Here is an 18,808-nt window from a genome sequence, read left to right on the forward strand (position 1 = left end):
CCAAACTCGCTGATGTGGCCTCTGCCCACCGCCTCCATCATGGAAACTGTCCGGAGAATCTGGCAAGCCACTTTGCCCACTGTCGGAAGAACTTCCCAAGAACCACGACTCCCCTGCTTCACGGAAGTCCGCCAATGCGTCGATATGGATGATGATCTTGTACTGCAACAATGGTGGTGGGATCTCCGAGCCTGGCTCCGGGATGGCCAGCCAGCGTAACGAAGGAATCTCCTCCGGGTTTGCAGTCCACGCAGTGAGCCTGAACGCAGAAAGATCAGCCCTTGAACTTGACTCCGGCGCAACCGAGTCCACCTTGCACGCCGTCCCCAACAACTCCTCCGCCGTCTCCCGATCCCAAGCGTGTGGCGGAATCCCCTCCAAGACAATCCATACCTTGAAGCCCATGGTCGAGAAGACTGCCTGTGATTGCCGGTTCCATGGCCTGAAGAACAGCCTATCGCCCTCCCACTCCACCGCCGGGTACGACGCCACCCTGTTCCGAAGCTCAGCCGACGCAAAAACGACCAAAAAGTCCTCCGGCCGGTAAGGGTGCACCGAGACCTGGTCCGCCGAGATGTCTAGCCGCCCCGCCAAGATCTCCAGCACCCGCTGCGGTGAGAGGCGTCTCCGGGCACCCCCCACGTAGGCGACCATGGCGAAGCGTAGCCGGCGCTCCAAGTCCTCCATAGATTGCGAGCGCCGCACCACACAAAGCTCCGATGCGCCTTCCCCCGCGTCCAGCGCGACCTGGAGCCGCGGGGGTGCAAGACGCGGCCAGGCCGCCTCGGCAGCAGCACGAAGCGAGGGGGGTGCAGCGGCGGAGGCGGCGGGGGAGGGAAGGCCGCACGAGGCGCCGGGCGGTCTGGGCTGACCCGGGGCGACGAACGGCGTGCCACCTTGGCGATCGCCTCGCGCCGGAGCTCATCAGCCGAAGAGGGGCTCCGCGGCCTCTTGCAATCGCGAGAGCCATGACCCGGCCAGCCGCACCTGATGCAGACCTCCTGGTTGGTGCAGTCCCGCCGGAAGTGGCCCTTCTCAAGGCACCTGAAGCACTTGTTACGCATCTCCGGGATCATCTCCGCCAACGGCGGCGAAGGCACGCGCCGCCCAGCCGCAGCATCTTCGCCCTGGCCGCCCTGTCCATGACGGAGGCGCCAGAGCTCCTTCTTGGTGGGAGGAGGCCGCTCCCAGCCCGCAGCAGGGCCCTCCAGGCGTGGCGCGGAGTCCACCGCCGGCTGCAGGTCCGACTCAGCCGAGCCCTCCGAAAGCCCCAGCCCAGAGACCACCGGCCTCTCTCCCGCCGGCCTGACCTGGGAGGAAACGGATCTGGGGCTGGCAGCCATGGCCGCACGAGGAAGCGGGGGGGGGGGGGGGGAGCAGATCTGGGTGGCCGGGACGGCCGGAGTGGCATGGCCCGGAGGCGCGGTGGACGCCGGCGCCGGAGTAGCGCACAGCGGGGAAGGGGGAAGGGGAAGGCTATGCGAATGAAAAAGGACGTGGCCAGTTTGACCCCTCATTTTTCCTACACCCACCCTGTACTCCTACTTTGACACCTCATTTTCTCAGGCATGTCATCGAGCATACGGGCGGGATGACCAGAGCATGGCGAGAACGAGCAGAGCATGCAAGCCATCGGATGCGGCGGCCAGCCAGCACGCCGGCGCAGCTGCAGCTGCACGCACGCATGCCCGCGAGGCTGCGGCGGCGAGCCGCTGCGACTGCACGCACGCACGCCCGCGAGGCTGCGACAAACCGCCAGCTCGCACGCATGCCCGCGAGGCTGCGGCAGCGGCCAGCCAGCTCACCCGTGTGGCTGCGGCGGCACGCGCGCACGCCCGCGAGGCTACAGCGGCCACCCAGCTCGCCCAGGCGGCTGCGTCGGCACGCACGAATGCCCGTGAGGAGAACGTCGTAGACCGAGGACGAGCACCGTGGGCGTAGCCACCGTAGCGGAAAGGCGATAGCTACAAGCCGGAGGAGCACGACGACGCCACGGCCGCGTGAACCGGAGGAGCGGCGAGCCATGGGCACGAGGGGGGAGAGAGAGAGAGGAAATAAAGATGTCGATGACTTGTGTCCATATGATTTTGGCTGAGGTGGCAGGAGTGTCCGCTGTCCGGGGCGTGACCGAGCATCCTCATATTGCCCTCAAATTTATTTATTTTGGCGAATACGCAAAGCTTGTGTATCATTCATTGATAGGTAGAAGAGAAATTACATAGACATACAAGAGGAAAAGAGAGAAACACCACACAAGGTGTGGGAAAGACACAAGAAGGGATACAACACAGCATAGACTCTCCTAGCTCGAACTCCAGCCCGCGGCAAAGAGACGGGATACAAAGGTATCTGGGCCGCGTCGCGACCAATGCCGGGCACCATCACCGCACGGCCACACCTCCAAGACGAACCAAATCAACGTACCTCCCACCTAAGTGCCTAGAGGATCGGCAAGTGGGGTGCAGGATCTGGCCGAACTAGGAGGAGAAGCCACGGAGAGAGCGTCGTCGAGGCCGTACATAGCGCCCCGGATGCCCACGCCAAGAGGAGCAGCCCGGACCAGCAAAGCGTCCGAAGTCTTCAAATCCAACACCGAACACACCACGAGCAACAAGACAGTGCCTTCATGAAGGATACAACACCGAGCCGCCGTCGCTGTCCGATCTAGCCGACTAGATCTAGGGGTTCCCCCGATACTCGCGTAGGGGCGCAGAGAAGAGGCCATGGTGGCACCTCCAAGAAGGAAACGGCACACGCATGTGTTGCTGCCACCAGCATCGGGAAGCCGAGCAAGGCTTTCGCCCGGCCAAATTCCGCACAATCCCAAAGGTTGGTGGATCAGGATTCAGAGACAAGGAAACCAAAGCAGGCCGAGACCACAACCACCGGAAGGAGAGCCGCGCCAATCACCGGGAAGATGACATTGGGCACTGCTGGACACACCACCACACACAGCCACCACGGGGCTCGATCCACCGCTCACGGCACACCACAACCAGCACAAGGGAGATGCATGGCTGGGAGCCTAGGACGAGGCTCCGCCCCCGGGAAGACGCCGGGCAGCCAGAGGCCAGGGGGAATCAGCCCCACCCCGGCCAGCCAGAGAGGAGGCACGGCCGGGACAAGGTCCTGCCGCCGGGAGGACGCCGGACAGCCAAGGATAGGGGGGTCGGGTGGCCGGGCAAGGTGGTGCGTAGGGGAGGTCGGGGAAGGGGGACGTGCCGCGCCAGGGCACCGCTGGTGACGACGGCGGGGAGGGACTGCGGCGGCGGCGCCAGATCTGACACCGGAGGGGCGCCGCCGGGACGGCCAACCAGGAGGCGCGGGGAGGAGGGATCACCGGATCCGCCACCAGGAGGAGCGTCGCCAGCCGCCAGGCCGCCGGGAAGGGCGCCGATGAGCCACCCGCAGGCGGGCCGCCAGCCGCGGGGCCCCGCGGGAGGAGAGAGAGCCGCGCCACGGGGGGAAGGCCCCGCCGCCGCCGCCACGACGCGGGCTTCGCCCGGTGGTGGCCTCCGGCGGCGGCGAGGGGATTAGCTGGAGCATGGGGGGCCGGCGGCGGCGTGGTTGGGGGCTGCCGCCCGTGTCGCCTAGGGTAGGCGACGCGGGGGCCGAGCGGGAGTCGGTCACCTCTACTAAGTAAGACGAGTTTGAGGTATGCCGGTTGGTCTGGACATTTAGGGGTGAATTCAAGGTTTCGGTTGGTCACTCTTTTTTGGCTGGCCACTGAGCGGACGGATGTTCTGGCTTTTAGGGAGAGAGTACTCTAAGCACAACTGTGATCGGAATTAAGGGATTCTCTTTGCTTCCTGCGTGAAGCGATTATTACAGGTCCAATCAGGTTTCCGCAATTCTGGTGTGCACTAAATCAGGTTTCCACAAATTTCTTATGTAAATGGACACTTATTGCAGTTGCACCTACTGTATGGAAAATGTATGTTAATAGTGCAAGCGACTTCATTTTCTGGGTGCTTTTGCTTGGCCATTCCCCCCACTTGAGTAGAACAAATATGCTTGACCACAGCAACAAAATTAAGGGGTCCAACTGTTTGCTTCGTAGCAAGATTGGTGAATTATGAAGTTAATCCATCCGTGCTGAGCGACACAAAATTCACATTTCATGATCATAATTATTATTATTAGGAAAAAAATACAATCAGAAACTGTGGAAACTATGCTCTTTTCTCCTGTGAAACTTGAACCCACACTCGTCTCTATTTTGCCACCGTACCATCATTTACATATTTCCTTTTTTTAAACCTTACATGTTTCGATTTTTGGCACCATTGTTAGGTTTCACGAGCTTGACAGATTTAAAAAGTATCAACAATTACTCAATTAGAAAAGCGGAGAAAAAATGAATGAAGATGAAAAAAAAACAGCTGAAATGAACTCATGGACCTACTTTCTTCTTTTCTTGAACGACAGCAGGAGAACTGCTGTGATTCCATTTCAGAAGAAAGGGCCGAGATGGACGAGTAGAGAGAGAAGCCCAGAAAAGAACTGGGCAAAGGAAACACAAACAGGGGGCAAACAACAGCGCCCAAGGAAGAGCTACAGCAGCTGGCCAAGGCTTTGCCTACGCAGAGCCAAGAAACTACAGAGGCATCAGCCTGGGTCGAATGGAATTGGACCTACTTTCTTGTGCGCAAATGTTACCCAAGGATACGTATAAATCCGGAGAATCTTTTGTAGCGTGCCCATCATACGGATACGGCCTACCTCGCCTACACGACGAGAGAGGCGGGATGGAGCGCTCCATTCCCTATGTTCTGACCTCCGTCTTCCCTCCTCGAGCCTAACGGCAGCCACGACGCACGCTTGTGACCCCTGTGCTGTGCCGTCTCGTCTGCTGCTACTGTTCACCGATCAACATGGAGACATGGACCAGATAAAAGCTAGAGAAAAGGAAGGAGGACAGGGTAGGAACAAATGAGAGGGGAGGGAGGAGAGGGTGCATGCCCGTTGGACAACGGGCGTACTGTGCAAACCATGTCGTGCAAGCAATGGCAGGGCGGCAGGGTGGTGGTGGTGGACTCGAGTCGTTGGGATCCCCGCCTTAGTCGATTCCTTGGCTTGTAGCTGGATCGCCTTTCCGCTAAACAAGCCCTTGGCTTGGCTTGGCTTGGCTGCCTTCTTCTCGAGTACTACATTTTTTTTTCTTGAGTAGTACTAGTACACCGGTTTACTACTCTCTGCGCGCGCCCATCTACTAGCCACTTAGCCACATACACACATAATGATTAGGTTATTAATCTAAAGACCGGGTCAAATTTCTGACTTATGCACGTAGTTAATCTTCCGGCGGGAAGTTTGAAAATTTGAAGTGAAGCTTGCTTGTGGGGTGTGGCACCGATATCACGTACGCCCATGACCATTGACCCCCACACACACTCCAGCCCATATCTGCAGATGAGACAGGACGGAGATCCCATCACCGTACCTGTCCGAGCCTTCCCGAACCCATGCTACAATGGGGGAGCCCGCGTACAAAAGGGAAAGTGGGAGCAGACGAAGAGAGACAGAGAGAACGGAAAGAAACCTCTCCGCTTCGCGCAGGGCGAGCAGCCATCCGCTGCCGCGGCTCACCGTCTCTCCCTCAAAAGCAGAGAAGAAGAGAATCGCGTAGGAGAGACCGGTCAAGATTGCTACTCCATCCGGGGCGACAGAGTACCTCACTCTTTCTCTCTCTTCACGGGATGAAAAATGGATCAGGAGAATCCGAGGAGTCGATATGCAGCGGTTACGATCCACAGGCTACACGCACATCACCTGCGATACCAAAGGAGAAACATTCTTGGGGGAAAAAGAGCAAGAAGTAAAAATATTACACAAACCCACTATATTTACGGTGATAATATCACATAGCCGCTTTTGGAGAAGAAAAAAAATCACACATAAGGGCATCTACAATGGTGTACACCAAACCGATCTCCAAAAAATAAATTGTAAAAGATATGGGAAGAGAATTATCCGATGCGATCGTCAAGTCGATGAACCCGTAGTCCAAATGAAACTACTCACGGGTGATCGTGATGGCCTTCAAATTGATTGGAGATGGCCATCCTGAAAAATTCCCGTTCCGATAGAACTCTGAAAAAGGCCTCAAGGCCTCCAGATTGAATTGTCATGAAACAGAGGTGTATGAGGGTGGAAAAATTAGGGTTGAAAAATCCTCGAGAGTTCCATGTATAAATAGAGGCACATGAATCGAGAGTCGGTAAATCAGAGCACCAGGGGGGCATGCGGCCCCACCACTTGCCCCCACGTGGAGAGGGCGTGTGGGGCCTGTGGGTGCCCCCCGACCTATGGCGGTTGCCATAGGAAGCTTCGGGATAAAAAACTTTCGCTTATTATTTTGGATTTCTTGAGCCTAATAAAATTATTCTTTTCTGAAAATTCAAAAACATGCAGAAAATAGCAACTGACACTGAACATTGTATTAGTTAGTCTAGAAAATAATATACATATTGATGTTAAAATGATGCCAAAATAATATAAACATAGCATGAAACAATAAAAAGATTATATAGATATGTTTGAGACGTACTCAAATTTGTGATGCATGCGGTACTGTGAAATGGATATTGTCGAAAAAACACCACAATAAGGGTATTTTTCGTTGTTCGGTTACATGTCAATCGGTGGATTATGATCCATGGCCGTGGGGTTCATGGTAGATGTGTGGAGATACTGCGGGGAGGTACTTCCTCTGTCCCATAATATAAGTGTTTTTTACACTAATGTAATGTAAAAACACTCAAAACGCTCTTATATTATGGGATAGAGGGAGTAGATCCGATTTATATGGACTCGGTTTTCTTTATTGTAGCCGATTTTGTCCGGCAAATACTTGGCTTTGATTGCCATTATTTAATAATTAATAATATATGACCATCATAAAACACTACAGAAGCTAGGAGGTTATATTCCTTTTCAAGAAAAAAAAAAACACAACCTGAGATATCGGCGACTTGGAGCATCTACAACCTGAGCCCTCAAAGCCCCCTTATACGTCCAGGCAGACGGCATGGTCACTTTTTTGCGACCAACAGAACCCCTCGAACCGGCCTATACATCCGGCTGTCCGGCACCCTCGTACGCAGCCTATATGTCCCGGACACATCGGCCATGTTGAACTGATGAGCAAGGGCCGTGCCAAAACCTGTCGGTCCGACGAGTGCCTCCTCCGATTACGATGAGGACGCATTCATGTCGCAGTTCCAGCGTGCCGCCCAATTTGGCTATTTAAGCCGGACAACTAGGTAACCCTAGCCACGTCATCATTTCCACTCCTCTCGTCCGCGCCGCCATTGCCCCCTCCTCTCTCTCTCTCTTGCTTCCAATCTGAGCTCACCGTCGCTATCGTCGTCTGGCTGATGCCATGATCCGCACCAAGGTGACATACTACAAGCTACTTACCCCGGAGTGTTGGGTGGCGATCCTGGCAGAGATGCATGCCTCCAAAATAGGAGACTTCGGACGAGGAGGTGCTGGAGTAGGAGGAGGTGGAGGCATCGGAAAGGATGGTAGAGGCGAAATAAGAGGAGCCATCATCGAACGAGGAGGAGGCACCAACTGCAGGACAGATTCGACATGGAGGATGCGTTGGTGGAGTCCAAGCTCACCTAACCGCAGGAGACAGCAGAGCAATAGACCATCCTTGAGTCCATCCCGTCTGAGGCAAAGGTGGTGTCGAACCACCGCTTCATCCACGAGGTGGACATGAAGCATGAGCAACTCTTCATGGACAAGGAGGATGAAAAGGAGGCTTCGGCGTCTCACCCGGCCACCAATGACCACGAGGCCAGCGATTCCAACAAGGAGGTCATCAACATTTCAAATGAAGAGTAGTCAGTATGTTAGTTTGCTACTTTATTTTATATATGTAGATTATGGATGCTGCATGGCATTGTATGAAAATGGGGATTTGGAAATGAGAAATGTGGTTGCAATGTGTGAAAAATGAGGGGTGATTGGGCGGACGCGATTGGACGCGTCCGTGAACGTTTCAGGGCTCACTTTTGCTAGGTCCATGCACGTTTGTATGCATACTTGGCAAATCCGACTGCTTAAACATCTACGAGCGCACCCGGGCGCGATCGCGGACGGCCTCTGACGGCTCCTCATATTGGCTGGTGAGAAGCCACACTCATCAAATGCTAACCCTCAAATCCATGCACTTCTATCATACATGTGAATATCACACGTAAATAAATACTTGTTGGTAGCAAAAATACATAGCTTGAGCAAAAAAAATCATTTGAAGTGCACAATTCAAACATTAGCCTTTTGGTTTCCATTATGGGTCCACATATGCCCCACAAGATCACTGAGTACCTGCGCGTGGAACTTGAAAGGATCAGTATGGTCAACTAGAGGGGGAGCGGTGAATAGGCGACTAATTTTTTTAATTTCTTTTAGCAATATTAAGGCTCAACAAGAAATCATGTTGTCTAGATATGCAACTTGGTGGACAACCTATATGACAAGCTTAACAACAACAAATGCAATCACAAGATAAACACACAATAATAGCTTGCACAAATTAAAGGCACGAAGTAACCGCGAGTGGAGTCGATGGAGACAAGGATGTGTTGCCGAAGTTCCCTCCTTTGTGGGAGGTACATCTCCGTTGGGGAGGTGTGGAGTCACAATGCTCCCAAAATGTCACTAGGACCACGTTATTCTCCTCACGCCCCGCACAATGCAAGATGTCGTGATTGCACTAGTGGTGTCCTTGAAGGTGGCGACGAACCTCTACAAACAAAGTTGGGGATCTCTCCACAACTTAATTGGAGGCTCCCAACACCACCACGAAGCTTCACCAAAGTGGAATGTAGCTCCGAGGTGACATCTTCCGTCTAGGGTGCCCAAACACCCAAGAGTAACAAGATCCACAAGGAATGTAAGTGGGATCCAAATCTCCTTTGGTAGAAGTGTAGATCTAGGTCTCCTCCCTCAATCCCTAGCAAATCAACAAGTTTGGTTAGCTAGCAAAGGAGATCAGGCAGGTATGAGCTTGAGAAACAATGGAGCAAAATGAGGGGGAAGAAGGTAGTTTTCATGGGGAAGAAGACTCCCTTTATTTAGTGGGTGTGCAAGTCCAACCGTCATGTTCCTGGTTTGCCTTAAGCGGTACCAACGCTAAGCACAGAGGTACTTGCTGACACCCACAATGGACCAGCGCGGAGCTGGCGCGATAGTATTGCCGGAGCGGTACTACCACCTCTAATAAGCGGTACTACCACGAATTAGCCAGGGGTAATAGATACTTCCATGGTAGTGCGCGCGGTACTCTAGAGGAGGTACCACACAAGCGTTACTATCGCTAGGAGCAAGCGGTACTACCACGAATCCCAGAGGGGTAACAGAGAAATCCACGGTAGTGCGTGGGGTACTCTAGCGAAATCATGAATTCCAGAAAGGTAACAGAGACCCTCCCGGTAGTAGCCGCGGCATACCAGTGGAAGTGCCGCACAAACAGTACTATCGTGGTGGCCAGTGGTACTACCGCCAATTACCCTCAGGAAAGCCAGAACATAACAGAAGAATGCTCCGAAGTTGGGAAGGTGTCGTGGGTGTATTTTAGGTTGTGTACGTGTTGAATCCACCCATGCCTTCCAATGTGAACCTCCTCTTGATAGCACGGATTTCCTATGACTCAAATCAAACAAAAAAGAAATGCCGGAGAACCCGTCTTCGCTCTTTTCCTCACCGAGGTGAATCAAACCATCATGTGTCATAGATATGAATCTCTGAAATGCTCAATGCACACGGTTACTCCGCAAAGCGCATTATCATCAACACCAAAATCAATTAGAGAGAGAAAAGCCCTAACACAACTGATGGTCTTGAAGATTTTGATGCATCTGCAGAAATTTGATAAGCTGATCTACATCTTATTGTTCCGGGATGTGGACTTGTTCTCCACGCTTGTCAAAATCATGGGTTTGGGCAACTCCATTGATGAGTCCCTTTGGTGATCCGGTAACAGATAGCAGAAAGGTTCCCAACCTCTTTCCCTAAGTTGTGACTCTGAGTAATTGAACCCATGAGATGACGTGCACTTATGACAAAGGTTTCTACAAAGCCTTTGCGAGAGAATTAAATTCCAGTTTTTAGATTGGATCGTTATCACCTTTGCTTCTGAAACACTTATAATAAGGACATGGATGGTTATGAGGACTTGATTGTTACAACCATATATTTGTGATCGGGATCATCATGATCTTAATATGTGCTCTGGAAGACACCCGTTAAGATGTGCTTGCAACGAGTCGAAGTGTCTTCCCGAAACAAGGCAAAATAAAGAATATGTCAAGAGTTTACGGTATCAATTGGGCATGAAAAGTGTGTTTACTGTTTCGGGTAAAGGCAAAGGGGATGGTTTAGCGGCGATTCCCCATTACAAGTCTCCCGAACACGGGAGATCACTGGAGCACATTGATGTCGTTGTGAGAACGAGACATTCCATAAAAAGCATGCCAAATCCACAAGTTATGTGATGCCACTGCTTCCAGTATGATGGTGGCATCTTTGACGTGACCTTGGTACATCCCGCGCAAATCTTTGGGGCAGCTCTTTCATTGCCAATGCACGCAATCAATTGAACCGAGCATACCTAGGAAACCTCTTGCCTCTCCGATATCCAGCAACCTTTCTGTACCCTGCAGATTTGGTTCTCTCAGATACTCCAACGCTACCTAGGGGCGGGCCGACATGGACGAGGGTGAAGAGAGGAGAGGGGTAAGGACAAATCGACAAGGTCAAAGGGGGATTTGGTGCAATTTGATGTGTAGTCGGACTGTCTGGTCCGACGTGGCAGACGCGCCCAGGTGCGCCCATATCCACCCCATATTTGGGCTGGATATGAAGGATGCTGATCAAGCCCGGGCATTTGGGGCCGGTATGAGGCGTCCGTTTGGGTCGAATTTGTTTGAACGGTTAGGGACCGGGCCATCCATCCGGGCGCGCCCATATCCGCCCCAGATTTGGGCTGGATATGAGGCTTGACGGTCAGCCCGGGCGTTTGGGACGGTATGAGGAATCCGTTTGGGTCGAGGTTTTTTGACTGATCGTAAACATGCCGCAGGCGTCCGTCTAAGTCGAGGTTTTTGACCGGTAAGTGAACGGACGTACAGTCATATATAGGACGTTTGGGGAGTCGGGTGTACATGCTCTTAGAATGGATCAAAATGTGTGGTGGAGCATTCACCCTTCAACTTTGCATTCTAAGAGCAATTCCAACGCGCGGATCCATTTTGTCTGTTTGTGTCCGCTCGTGTCTATACTGCCAAAATCCTTTGTTCAACGCACATATCCATTTTTATCTTTTATCCGTTTTGTATTCACTCAGACCGATTTACGTCTCAACGTTGGGATAGATTTGGGTCGGAGGTGGATACAAACCTAACATTTTCGCTATCCTCTTCGTTCGCCTTTGTCCGGTGCAAGCCCCGCCCGGCCCACCTGCCATCCACCCACCCACCTATTTATTTATTGTTTCTCTCTACCGCTGCACACCGCCGCCGATGAAGCTTGTGGCCGCGCTGGCCAGGCCGCAGGCGCCCGCCTCGCCGCGCCCAGCGGTGCCATGCTCTCTGTGCCGCCCTCGCCGCCGATGAAGCTCGTGGCTGCGCTGGCCAGGCCGCAGGCGCCGCCGCCTCGCGGCGCCCAGCCGTGCCATGCTCTCAGTGCCGCTCCCGCCGTGGAGTTCAAGCTCGCCCGCCGGTCTCGCCTCACACTCGCGCTGGGCCAGTGCTACTGCAGCCGTCGGCCTCGCCTCCCTATGCCCAGCCGCTACGAGCTCCCCTGCCTGCTACGTGTTTGACGAAATGTCGGGGCGAACATGTCAAAAATGTCTCGGCTGCCGTTGGACGCACCGTCTGACCCAAACGAAAAAGCGGACAAACCGTCCGCCCGGGCGACCCAAACAAATAAAACGCATGCAAAAACAAAACGCTATTTGGGTCACTGCGTTGGAGTTGCTTTAAGGGAATCATTTGCTTAAATAAGATGATAAATGCTTTTCTTGTGTCTTCATTAATAAGCTAGTTTAAAGCGACACACTTAAATAATGGAAAAAACTTAAAAATAAGATTGAAATGACATGTCCTTTTCAGTCCTATATAAAATTAGAAACCATAGAAATTTAGATAAAAAAAGTGTTTGATGCGTCATGAAAATATAAGAAAATATACAAAAAGGTTACAGTGGATAGAAATTTATAACTCCAAAACAGCGTGCAAAATAATCCCTAAGATTTTTTTTTCCAAAATCATTTAAAAAACCTAGTATATAATTCCTTTGAATCCAGCGAGCCATAGAATTTGAGTGAATGTAGCAAAACCCGCGGCAAGTGTGTGCCATGTCTGACCCAGCGGAACATGCACTTCCCATCACATTTTTAAGGTAAAAGGTGAAAAGCTTTTAGGTGGTGAAGAGAGCCTCGTGGACTCGTACACCCTCTGCCGATCAGCTGAGATAGTTGTGGTCGGTCTCATGGACTAGGTTCACGTGATTTATAGACGAGCTCCCAGTTCCCAAGCCTCCCACTCCAGCTGCCCCCATATAAGCCCCCCTCCTGTAGCAGGAGCCATTGCTTGAGCAAGCAAGTTAGGAGAGCAAGCTTCAATGGCGCTCGTGGCAGCACCGGGACAGGTCGATTTCTCTCTATCTCGCACTCTCGTGTTCTTTCTCTCGTTCTCCGTTTTTTGAACTTCTTTCTCTAGGTTTCTAGTCTCACACGTTCGGTTTTGCCTTTCCTAATTTCTTAGGCCAACCCGCCGCACGACCCGCCGCTGATGTATGCGAGATGGCACGATTTCCACAACAACAGCGACCTGCAGGTATGCCGGCCCTCCTTTGCGTCCCGCTAATCTTTCGTTGCCCTTGTTTGAAAGGTTGGGGAAATCAGGCTGACTCGTCTAGTTACGCTTGGGTTGCGTTTTTCCTTTCTCACGTTTATTTGGGGCTGTGTTTTTTGGGGGTGGACTGCTGCATTCTGATTCAAGGAAAGATCTTTTTTTTTTTGCGAGTGATTTAAGGGAAGATCTGAACCTGGTTTTATGGCACGGATATGTGTAGATCGGGAGTATAAAACCCTACCTAGCTACCTCGTTGTGTGTCACGAGGCGGAGGCGGAGCCGGCGGCCACCCCCGGTCGCTATGCATGACACGAAAAGGAGCCGCTGGCGTGCGCCGGTGTAGCTGCCATCGCTCGCCGCACCGCCCTTTCTTGTTTCTTGATTTTCTTCTAGCGTGCGTTGTTCCGTACGTTTCTTGATTTTTCCCGTTCCCTAAGTTTCTTGGTTTGCTCTTCAAGCCCGGATTTTCTTGATTTGGGCATGTTTTCCTCCCGGTCTTGGTATATTTCTGTGGTGGCTGTCCTGTGCAGGTACTTCGCACATATACAGATCTTCTAGAGATTGAGCCTCCATTGATCTGTTTCTTGGTTTTTTTTTTCTGTGGAAGTTCTTTTTGGAGATATATATGCGCCTACGTTCCGTGGGTTTCTTGATATACGTTCTTGTTTATTCTTTTGCGTATATATATATATTTGCGTGAGTTCCTTGGGTTTTCTTTTCCAATGGACCTCTTTGTTCTTGGTTTCTTTTTCAAGGAAAAGGTGTTTTTTATATGGTATGATTTTTTACGGTGTTTCTTGGTTGGGCTTTGATTTGTGGCAAACTTTCTGTATAGATCTTGTAGATGGGCCGCCATTGATCTTGTTTCTTGGTTTTTTCTGTGAAGTTCTTTATGTGTGTGTGTATGCGTAGTTGCGTAAGTTTAATTTATTTTTTTCCGACGGACCTCTTCGTTCTTGGTTTCTTTTACGGTGTTTCTTGGCTCGGCTTCGGTTTGTGGCAAACTTTCTTGGTATATATCATGCGGGGTTAGTTTCCTGCAGCTCGTTTGCACAGAAATCTTCTAGACCGGCCTCGTTGGTACTTAAATTCGAAATACGTCCGTGATAAATTAGTTACTGCTCTGCCACTGAAGTTTGGTTACCGTATCATATCATCTGCTTTGATAGTATATCTCTATACATCCATGTATGGTTGAGTTAGTGCTTAGTACTTTCATCTTGTACTGGCGTAATGTTTATGGAAGTAGGGCTGAATGACTTTTGGATAATACGTGTATATGACAACTGCTACTGATCAAGGTACACGGCTTTATGTGATGTTCATGATGCATTTGCGGGCTAATATTTTTACTCAATGATCATGTCCATTATATTTTCTTCTGCAGTTAGTGTCCTTCATAACTATGCGTCTGTCACAGTTAGAGCATGTTCTTGTTTTGAAATGCTGAAGGTCCATGGTTTCTGTTACATGTCACAGTATGGATTCCATCAGTAACTGGAGATTAGGTTAATGTCGTTACGCAAAATGGCTTGACACAACTGTACATATATTAATTATCTATTGCGATATTTAGTATTTAAGTAGTGTAAGCACACAACTGTATCCGCTATTCGTTTTGGGAGGCTTTATCGGCAGTAGTACTGAGTAGTGAACGGTCTAGTTTTTCTTCTCACTGCATGCAATTCACCGTATTTGGATGTCCTCCTTCTACTGCAATTTTTGCTTTTGCCAATTGCCAATTGCTCTATATATCAAATAACATTCTATATCTCACAGGGCCTAACAATATTTGGGTTTATTTTGTTTTCCCTCAGAGGTCCTTGGAAAATACTCGTCAGAAATGGTTAAAATTAACAGCCAAGCAGTGCATTGTCATTTCACTTAATTACGCCCAATTTCTTCAGCCATCAGCCTACTTGAACGACCGTGCCTTCGACAATCACCACCTTTATTTCATTGTGTTGACGGAACAGCAGTTCCTTGAGTTCGAGATGTTCAATAGGGTGAGAAATCGTATGTGGTTCGAATATCAAAGTTACTCGAATCCAGCACAAGAATCGGAAGGGGATGATCTGATGGAACCTAAGAAGAAGAATGTCGATCCCAACTCCAGGATTAAGGTCAAAAATCATGTGGTCACAGGGAAACAGCGGAGGCGCAACAGATATTTCATCTGTCCGGAGTCATTTCAGAGCATCACCGGCACACCATTGCCTATGCCCAGAATCATGATATTGCAGTATTTCATGCTTCCAAATATGAACTCTGACCAAAGAAGAATAACACTGGAGGCAGGGAATGACCCACCTGTTCCTCGAGGGATGACAATGGCAATGCCATTGATCAGGAAATACCAACAAGCTCCCGAGCCAGCCAATGTGCCGCAGCATGGGGTTCCTCTTCAACAGCCACATGATTATTTGGAGGAGATGGTATGTATGCGAGTTCAGTTGTTCTTTTGCACTGTGTGAAGTGCAGATCAATAACAATCTTTTTGTTTTCAGGGAAAATGTGATACAACTGATGCAAAGAATGCAGAGGAGATGGCCTCCTTCTCCAGCAACATCATGCTCTTAAAGGTACATAGCAGTACGAGCATATCTTCTTTGCACACGAGCTGATTATACGGTTCATCTCTGTAACATATCCTGATGTTCGATTACAGGATTTACTCCTCAGCGTTCATGAGAATGTAACGAAGACACAGGAGATGATTGTGAACAACGTCTCATCTTCTAAGGTGATTACATAAGTTGGTTGAGAATACCTAAACAGAACCCTCATCACAAATATTCAACATTTTATAATTCTTTCTTAGATACCACTGAAAAATGAACCTTGTGCGATCAGTTTAGTTGATCATCATTTCATAGTTATCTAATCATTCTTAGACGCCCCTTGTGATTCCTATCTAACGGTATCATGCTTATACCAGGAAGGAGATGGCTCCAAGAGGCTGAATGAGATGACATGGACCAGGGAAGGCCCAGCACCTTCAGTGGTTCCAAGCCATGTGCCACCTCCAATTGTTCCAAGCTATGTGCCACCGCATAACCGTGAAAAGAACAGAGCTTCTGATTCGGAGGCTTCAGCAATCCAAACCTTGGTACGTTCACTAGCTCTTTTGCACTGTGTATCTTTCCTCCTACTTAATTTTGAGTTGGTGGTGGCTTCACTTCCCCTACTTTACACATGTATGGCCACGACTTTTGCATGTCTGTGTACTCATTTGGTCATTCCATCTCTAAATTCATGCATTCAACTATTATGTGGTTGTTATCTCTACATTCATGCATCAAACCACTGCTTGTATGTTGCATATAACTGATCGCCGAGCCAATGCCAATCGATTTCCTCATTTGACAAATTCCTATTCTCCTTTTTTCTATTATAGCTTCATAGCAACGCATGGGTACTATTCTAGTAAGTACAAATCAACAAGAACCTTTTAATTTTCAGGACAAAGGTGAAACATCTGATGCAAAGAATGAGGAGATGACCTCCCTCTCCAGCGACGTCTTGGTTTTAAAGGTATATGTAGCAGTATAAACATATCTTCTTTGCACACGAACTTATCATACGTTGCTTTTGTAAATAACATTTTGTTGTTCGATTGCAGGACATGATCCTAAGCCTCCGTGAGAATGTTATGAAGATGAACGAGATGATTGTGAACAATGCCTCATCTTCCAAGGTGATTACAGAACCCTCATCACAAAATATTCATGATTTTCTAATTATTTCTTAGCTGCCTACCTGTTACATCACTAAAATGAACCTTGCATGTTTAAATTTAATGTCAGGGAGGATGAGGTGCTCTCTAGCAATCTTGCATTTTTAACCATATTGACCTAGTTACTAGTATAGCATTATATTGCCACACTAGTGTACCACTGTTACACTGTGATTTCCATCGAAGGAGTTTAGCTTCGTAAGGACCATAAAATGTTCATCGTTCATCATGCTTTCTTGGCTGCAAATAAAAATGAACTTTATATGTTTATAGCAGGACGGCGAAGGCTCCGGGGGGGGGGGGGGGGGGGGTGAATGATGTGCTCGTTGTCAAGGTAGTACCAGACCTTTCATTGTAGTCACCATTATTAACTGTGAAGTGCATTGGTTTTGGTTGATCTGGAACGGTAGAAAGTATAACGGTTAACCAATGCTAGGATATCTATGATAATGCACATAATCATTTTTTGGCATAAAGATTGTTGGGTTTCTTTTTCAGGACAACCATGAGCCTGTGATGTCCATGATCAGGGAACATGTGGGTGCTCTGTCCAGGGCCTTCTTATCTTTGAAGGTATGTAGACCTCAGACACATGGCATGCCCCAACATCAATGGTGGCAGATAGTTAACTATATTTGCATTCCTTGCACGGATCGTAAGCTTGGAAGATGATGGTTCAAGGGAAGCATATACTACTACCGCAGATGAGTTTGAATCTTGTCTCCCCATGGTCTCTGTAAAAGAAAGGGTGGCAATGCTTGATGGCTCCAGCAGCTCTGCACCTTCGGAGGTAGCTAACCCTGTCTGTATCCATGCTGTATGTAACGCTTTTGGCATGACAGGGAGCAAAGTGTCAATTGGTCTAATAACTGTTTCTTTGTTTGTGTTGTAGCTTATGATGGTTAAGGACAATACCGACTTTGCTAAGAACTTGGCGATCATCAACCAAGGGGTACCGCATCTTAAGGTACATATAGTAGCAGATCATCAACAAAGGCACACCTTATCTTAAGTCGTGCAACATATAGTAGCAGACTGAGTGGACAATGACTCATTTAACTTGCACAGCATATGTTGGAGGCAAAAACAGGAGAAAAGATGGAGTTGGCAAAAGCTGTGGCGGGAGCTGAAGGTGACAGAGCAAGAGAGGAGGAGCCAGTGGAGGAGCAAGAACCACAGCGGAGCTCCGGCTGGCCAGGGGAGTATGCTGTCCAGGCAGGGCGCGTGACCGATCCAATTCCAGCCCCAAAATGAGAGATCAGGCGACCTGGTTGAAAACCCAAGACTTTATTTGGATCTGTTTGCTTAAGTAGTCCTATGACTGCCTCTATCCGTGCCTAGCCTAGACTTGAACTTATCTGTCCTGTGACTCTATCCGTGCCTAGCCTAGACTTGAACTTATCTGTCCTGTGACTCTGTCCGTGCCTAGACTTCAACTTATCAGTGCTTTGAACTATCTGTCAGTTGGCTTTACCTGGATTCATCTGGCTTCCTTTTCTCAGTTTCTACTTTCTAGATTGCATTTATGTTAACTGTGACTCGTACATGTTAGAACGGTGTATGTTCAGTTGGCCAGCTGGCATTTAGCTCAATACAAGTTCCTCGCAGTCGAGGCCGCGACAAACCGACAAACCTGACTGTGTGTGTTGCTGGCTGCATGCTGCCTTCCTCCTTCGCTTGTGATGCAATATTTGGGATTCTGTTCGCTCATCTTAGAACCTCTTTATTTCGTACCTTGTTGTAAACTCTTAAGGGCTTCAGGTCGCTAAAGCCGGGCAAGCGCCTTTTTTTCTAAAAAAAACTCGCAAACTGAACATCTTCAGCAGGCCAAGTAGATAACTTAAGCACCATCATATTCTGGCCAGAGATCATCCCCAAGGTACATAGATGACACTTTTCTTTTCTTCCAAGAACACGCGAGAGATCTCTGTTGTCTATGTAGTAAGATAGCACGGTTCATATACAAGCGTGAGATGAGTGCACCATCCTCCAATCCCAGCAGTGATCATGAATTTTGTCCGTGCCATTTCAATGAGGTAGCCATCTACATCATGTGAATCATTTTGAAGGAGCCGAACCGAAGGGCGTTCCAAGGATTACCATCTACCACGGCTTGTGTTGCGACTCTCGCAAGGCTTCAGTTGTCTACTTGCTTTTTTTGACCGGGCCGTCCTTCGCTTCGGCTCCTTGCAAGGCGACCGCC

General features: G+C 49.6%; 1 protein-coding gene across 3 annotated transcripts; it reads left to right on the plus strand.

Moving 5' to 3' along the window:
• The first annotated feature begins 12,595 nt into the window (after window positions 1–12,595).
• LOC123075167 (uncharacterized) lies at window positions 12,596–18,129 on the plus strand. Of its 3 annotated transcripts, XM_044497833.1 has the most exons (11): window positions 12,596–12,663; window positions 12,780–12,851; window positions 14,687–15,304; window positions 15,377–15,451; window positions 15,538–15,612; window positions 15,808–15,978; window positions 16,332–16,403; window positions 16,492–16,566; window positions 17,104–17,395; window positions 17,498–17,572; window positions 17,674–18,129. In XM_044497833.1, the coding sequence occupies exons 1-9, from the start codon at window positions 12,637–12,639 to the stop codon at window positions 17,275–17,277; spliced, it is 1,359 nt and encodes a 452-aa protein (XP_044353768.1). In that variant the 5' UTR covers window positions 12,596–12,636; the 3' UTR covers window positions 17,278–17,395; window positions 17,498–17,572; window positions 17,674–18,129. The 3 variants fall into 3 exon arrangements, with proteins under 3 accessions (XP_044353768.1, XP_044353769.1, XP_044353767.1); XM_044497834.1 differs by lacking the exons at window positions 12,596–12,663; window positions 12,780–12,851 and having other exon boundaries at window positions 13,006–15,304; window positions 17,104–17,178; window positions 17,266–17,395; window positions 17,674–18,127; XM_044497832.1 differs by lacking the exons at window positions 12,596–12,663; window positions 12,780–12,851 and having other exon boundaries at window positions 13,006–15,304; window positions 17,674–18,125.
• Window positions 18,130–18,808: the final 679 nt, after the last annotated feature.

This window comes from Triticum aestivum, chromosome 3D, assembly GCF_018294505.1.
Source record: "Triticum aestivum cultivar Chinese Spring chromosome 3D, IWGSC CS RefSeq v2.1, whole genome shotgun sequence".
Lineage (NCBI taxonomy): Eukaryota > Viridiplantae > Streptophyta > Magnoliopsida > Poales > Poaceae > Triticum > Triticum aestivum.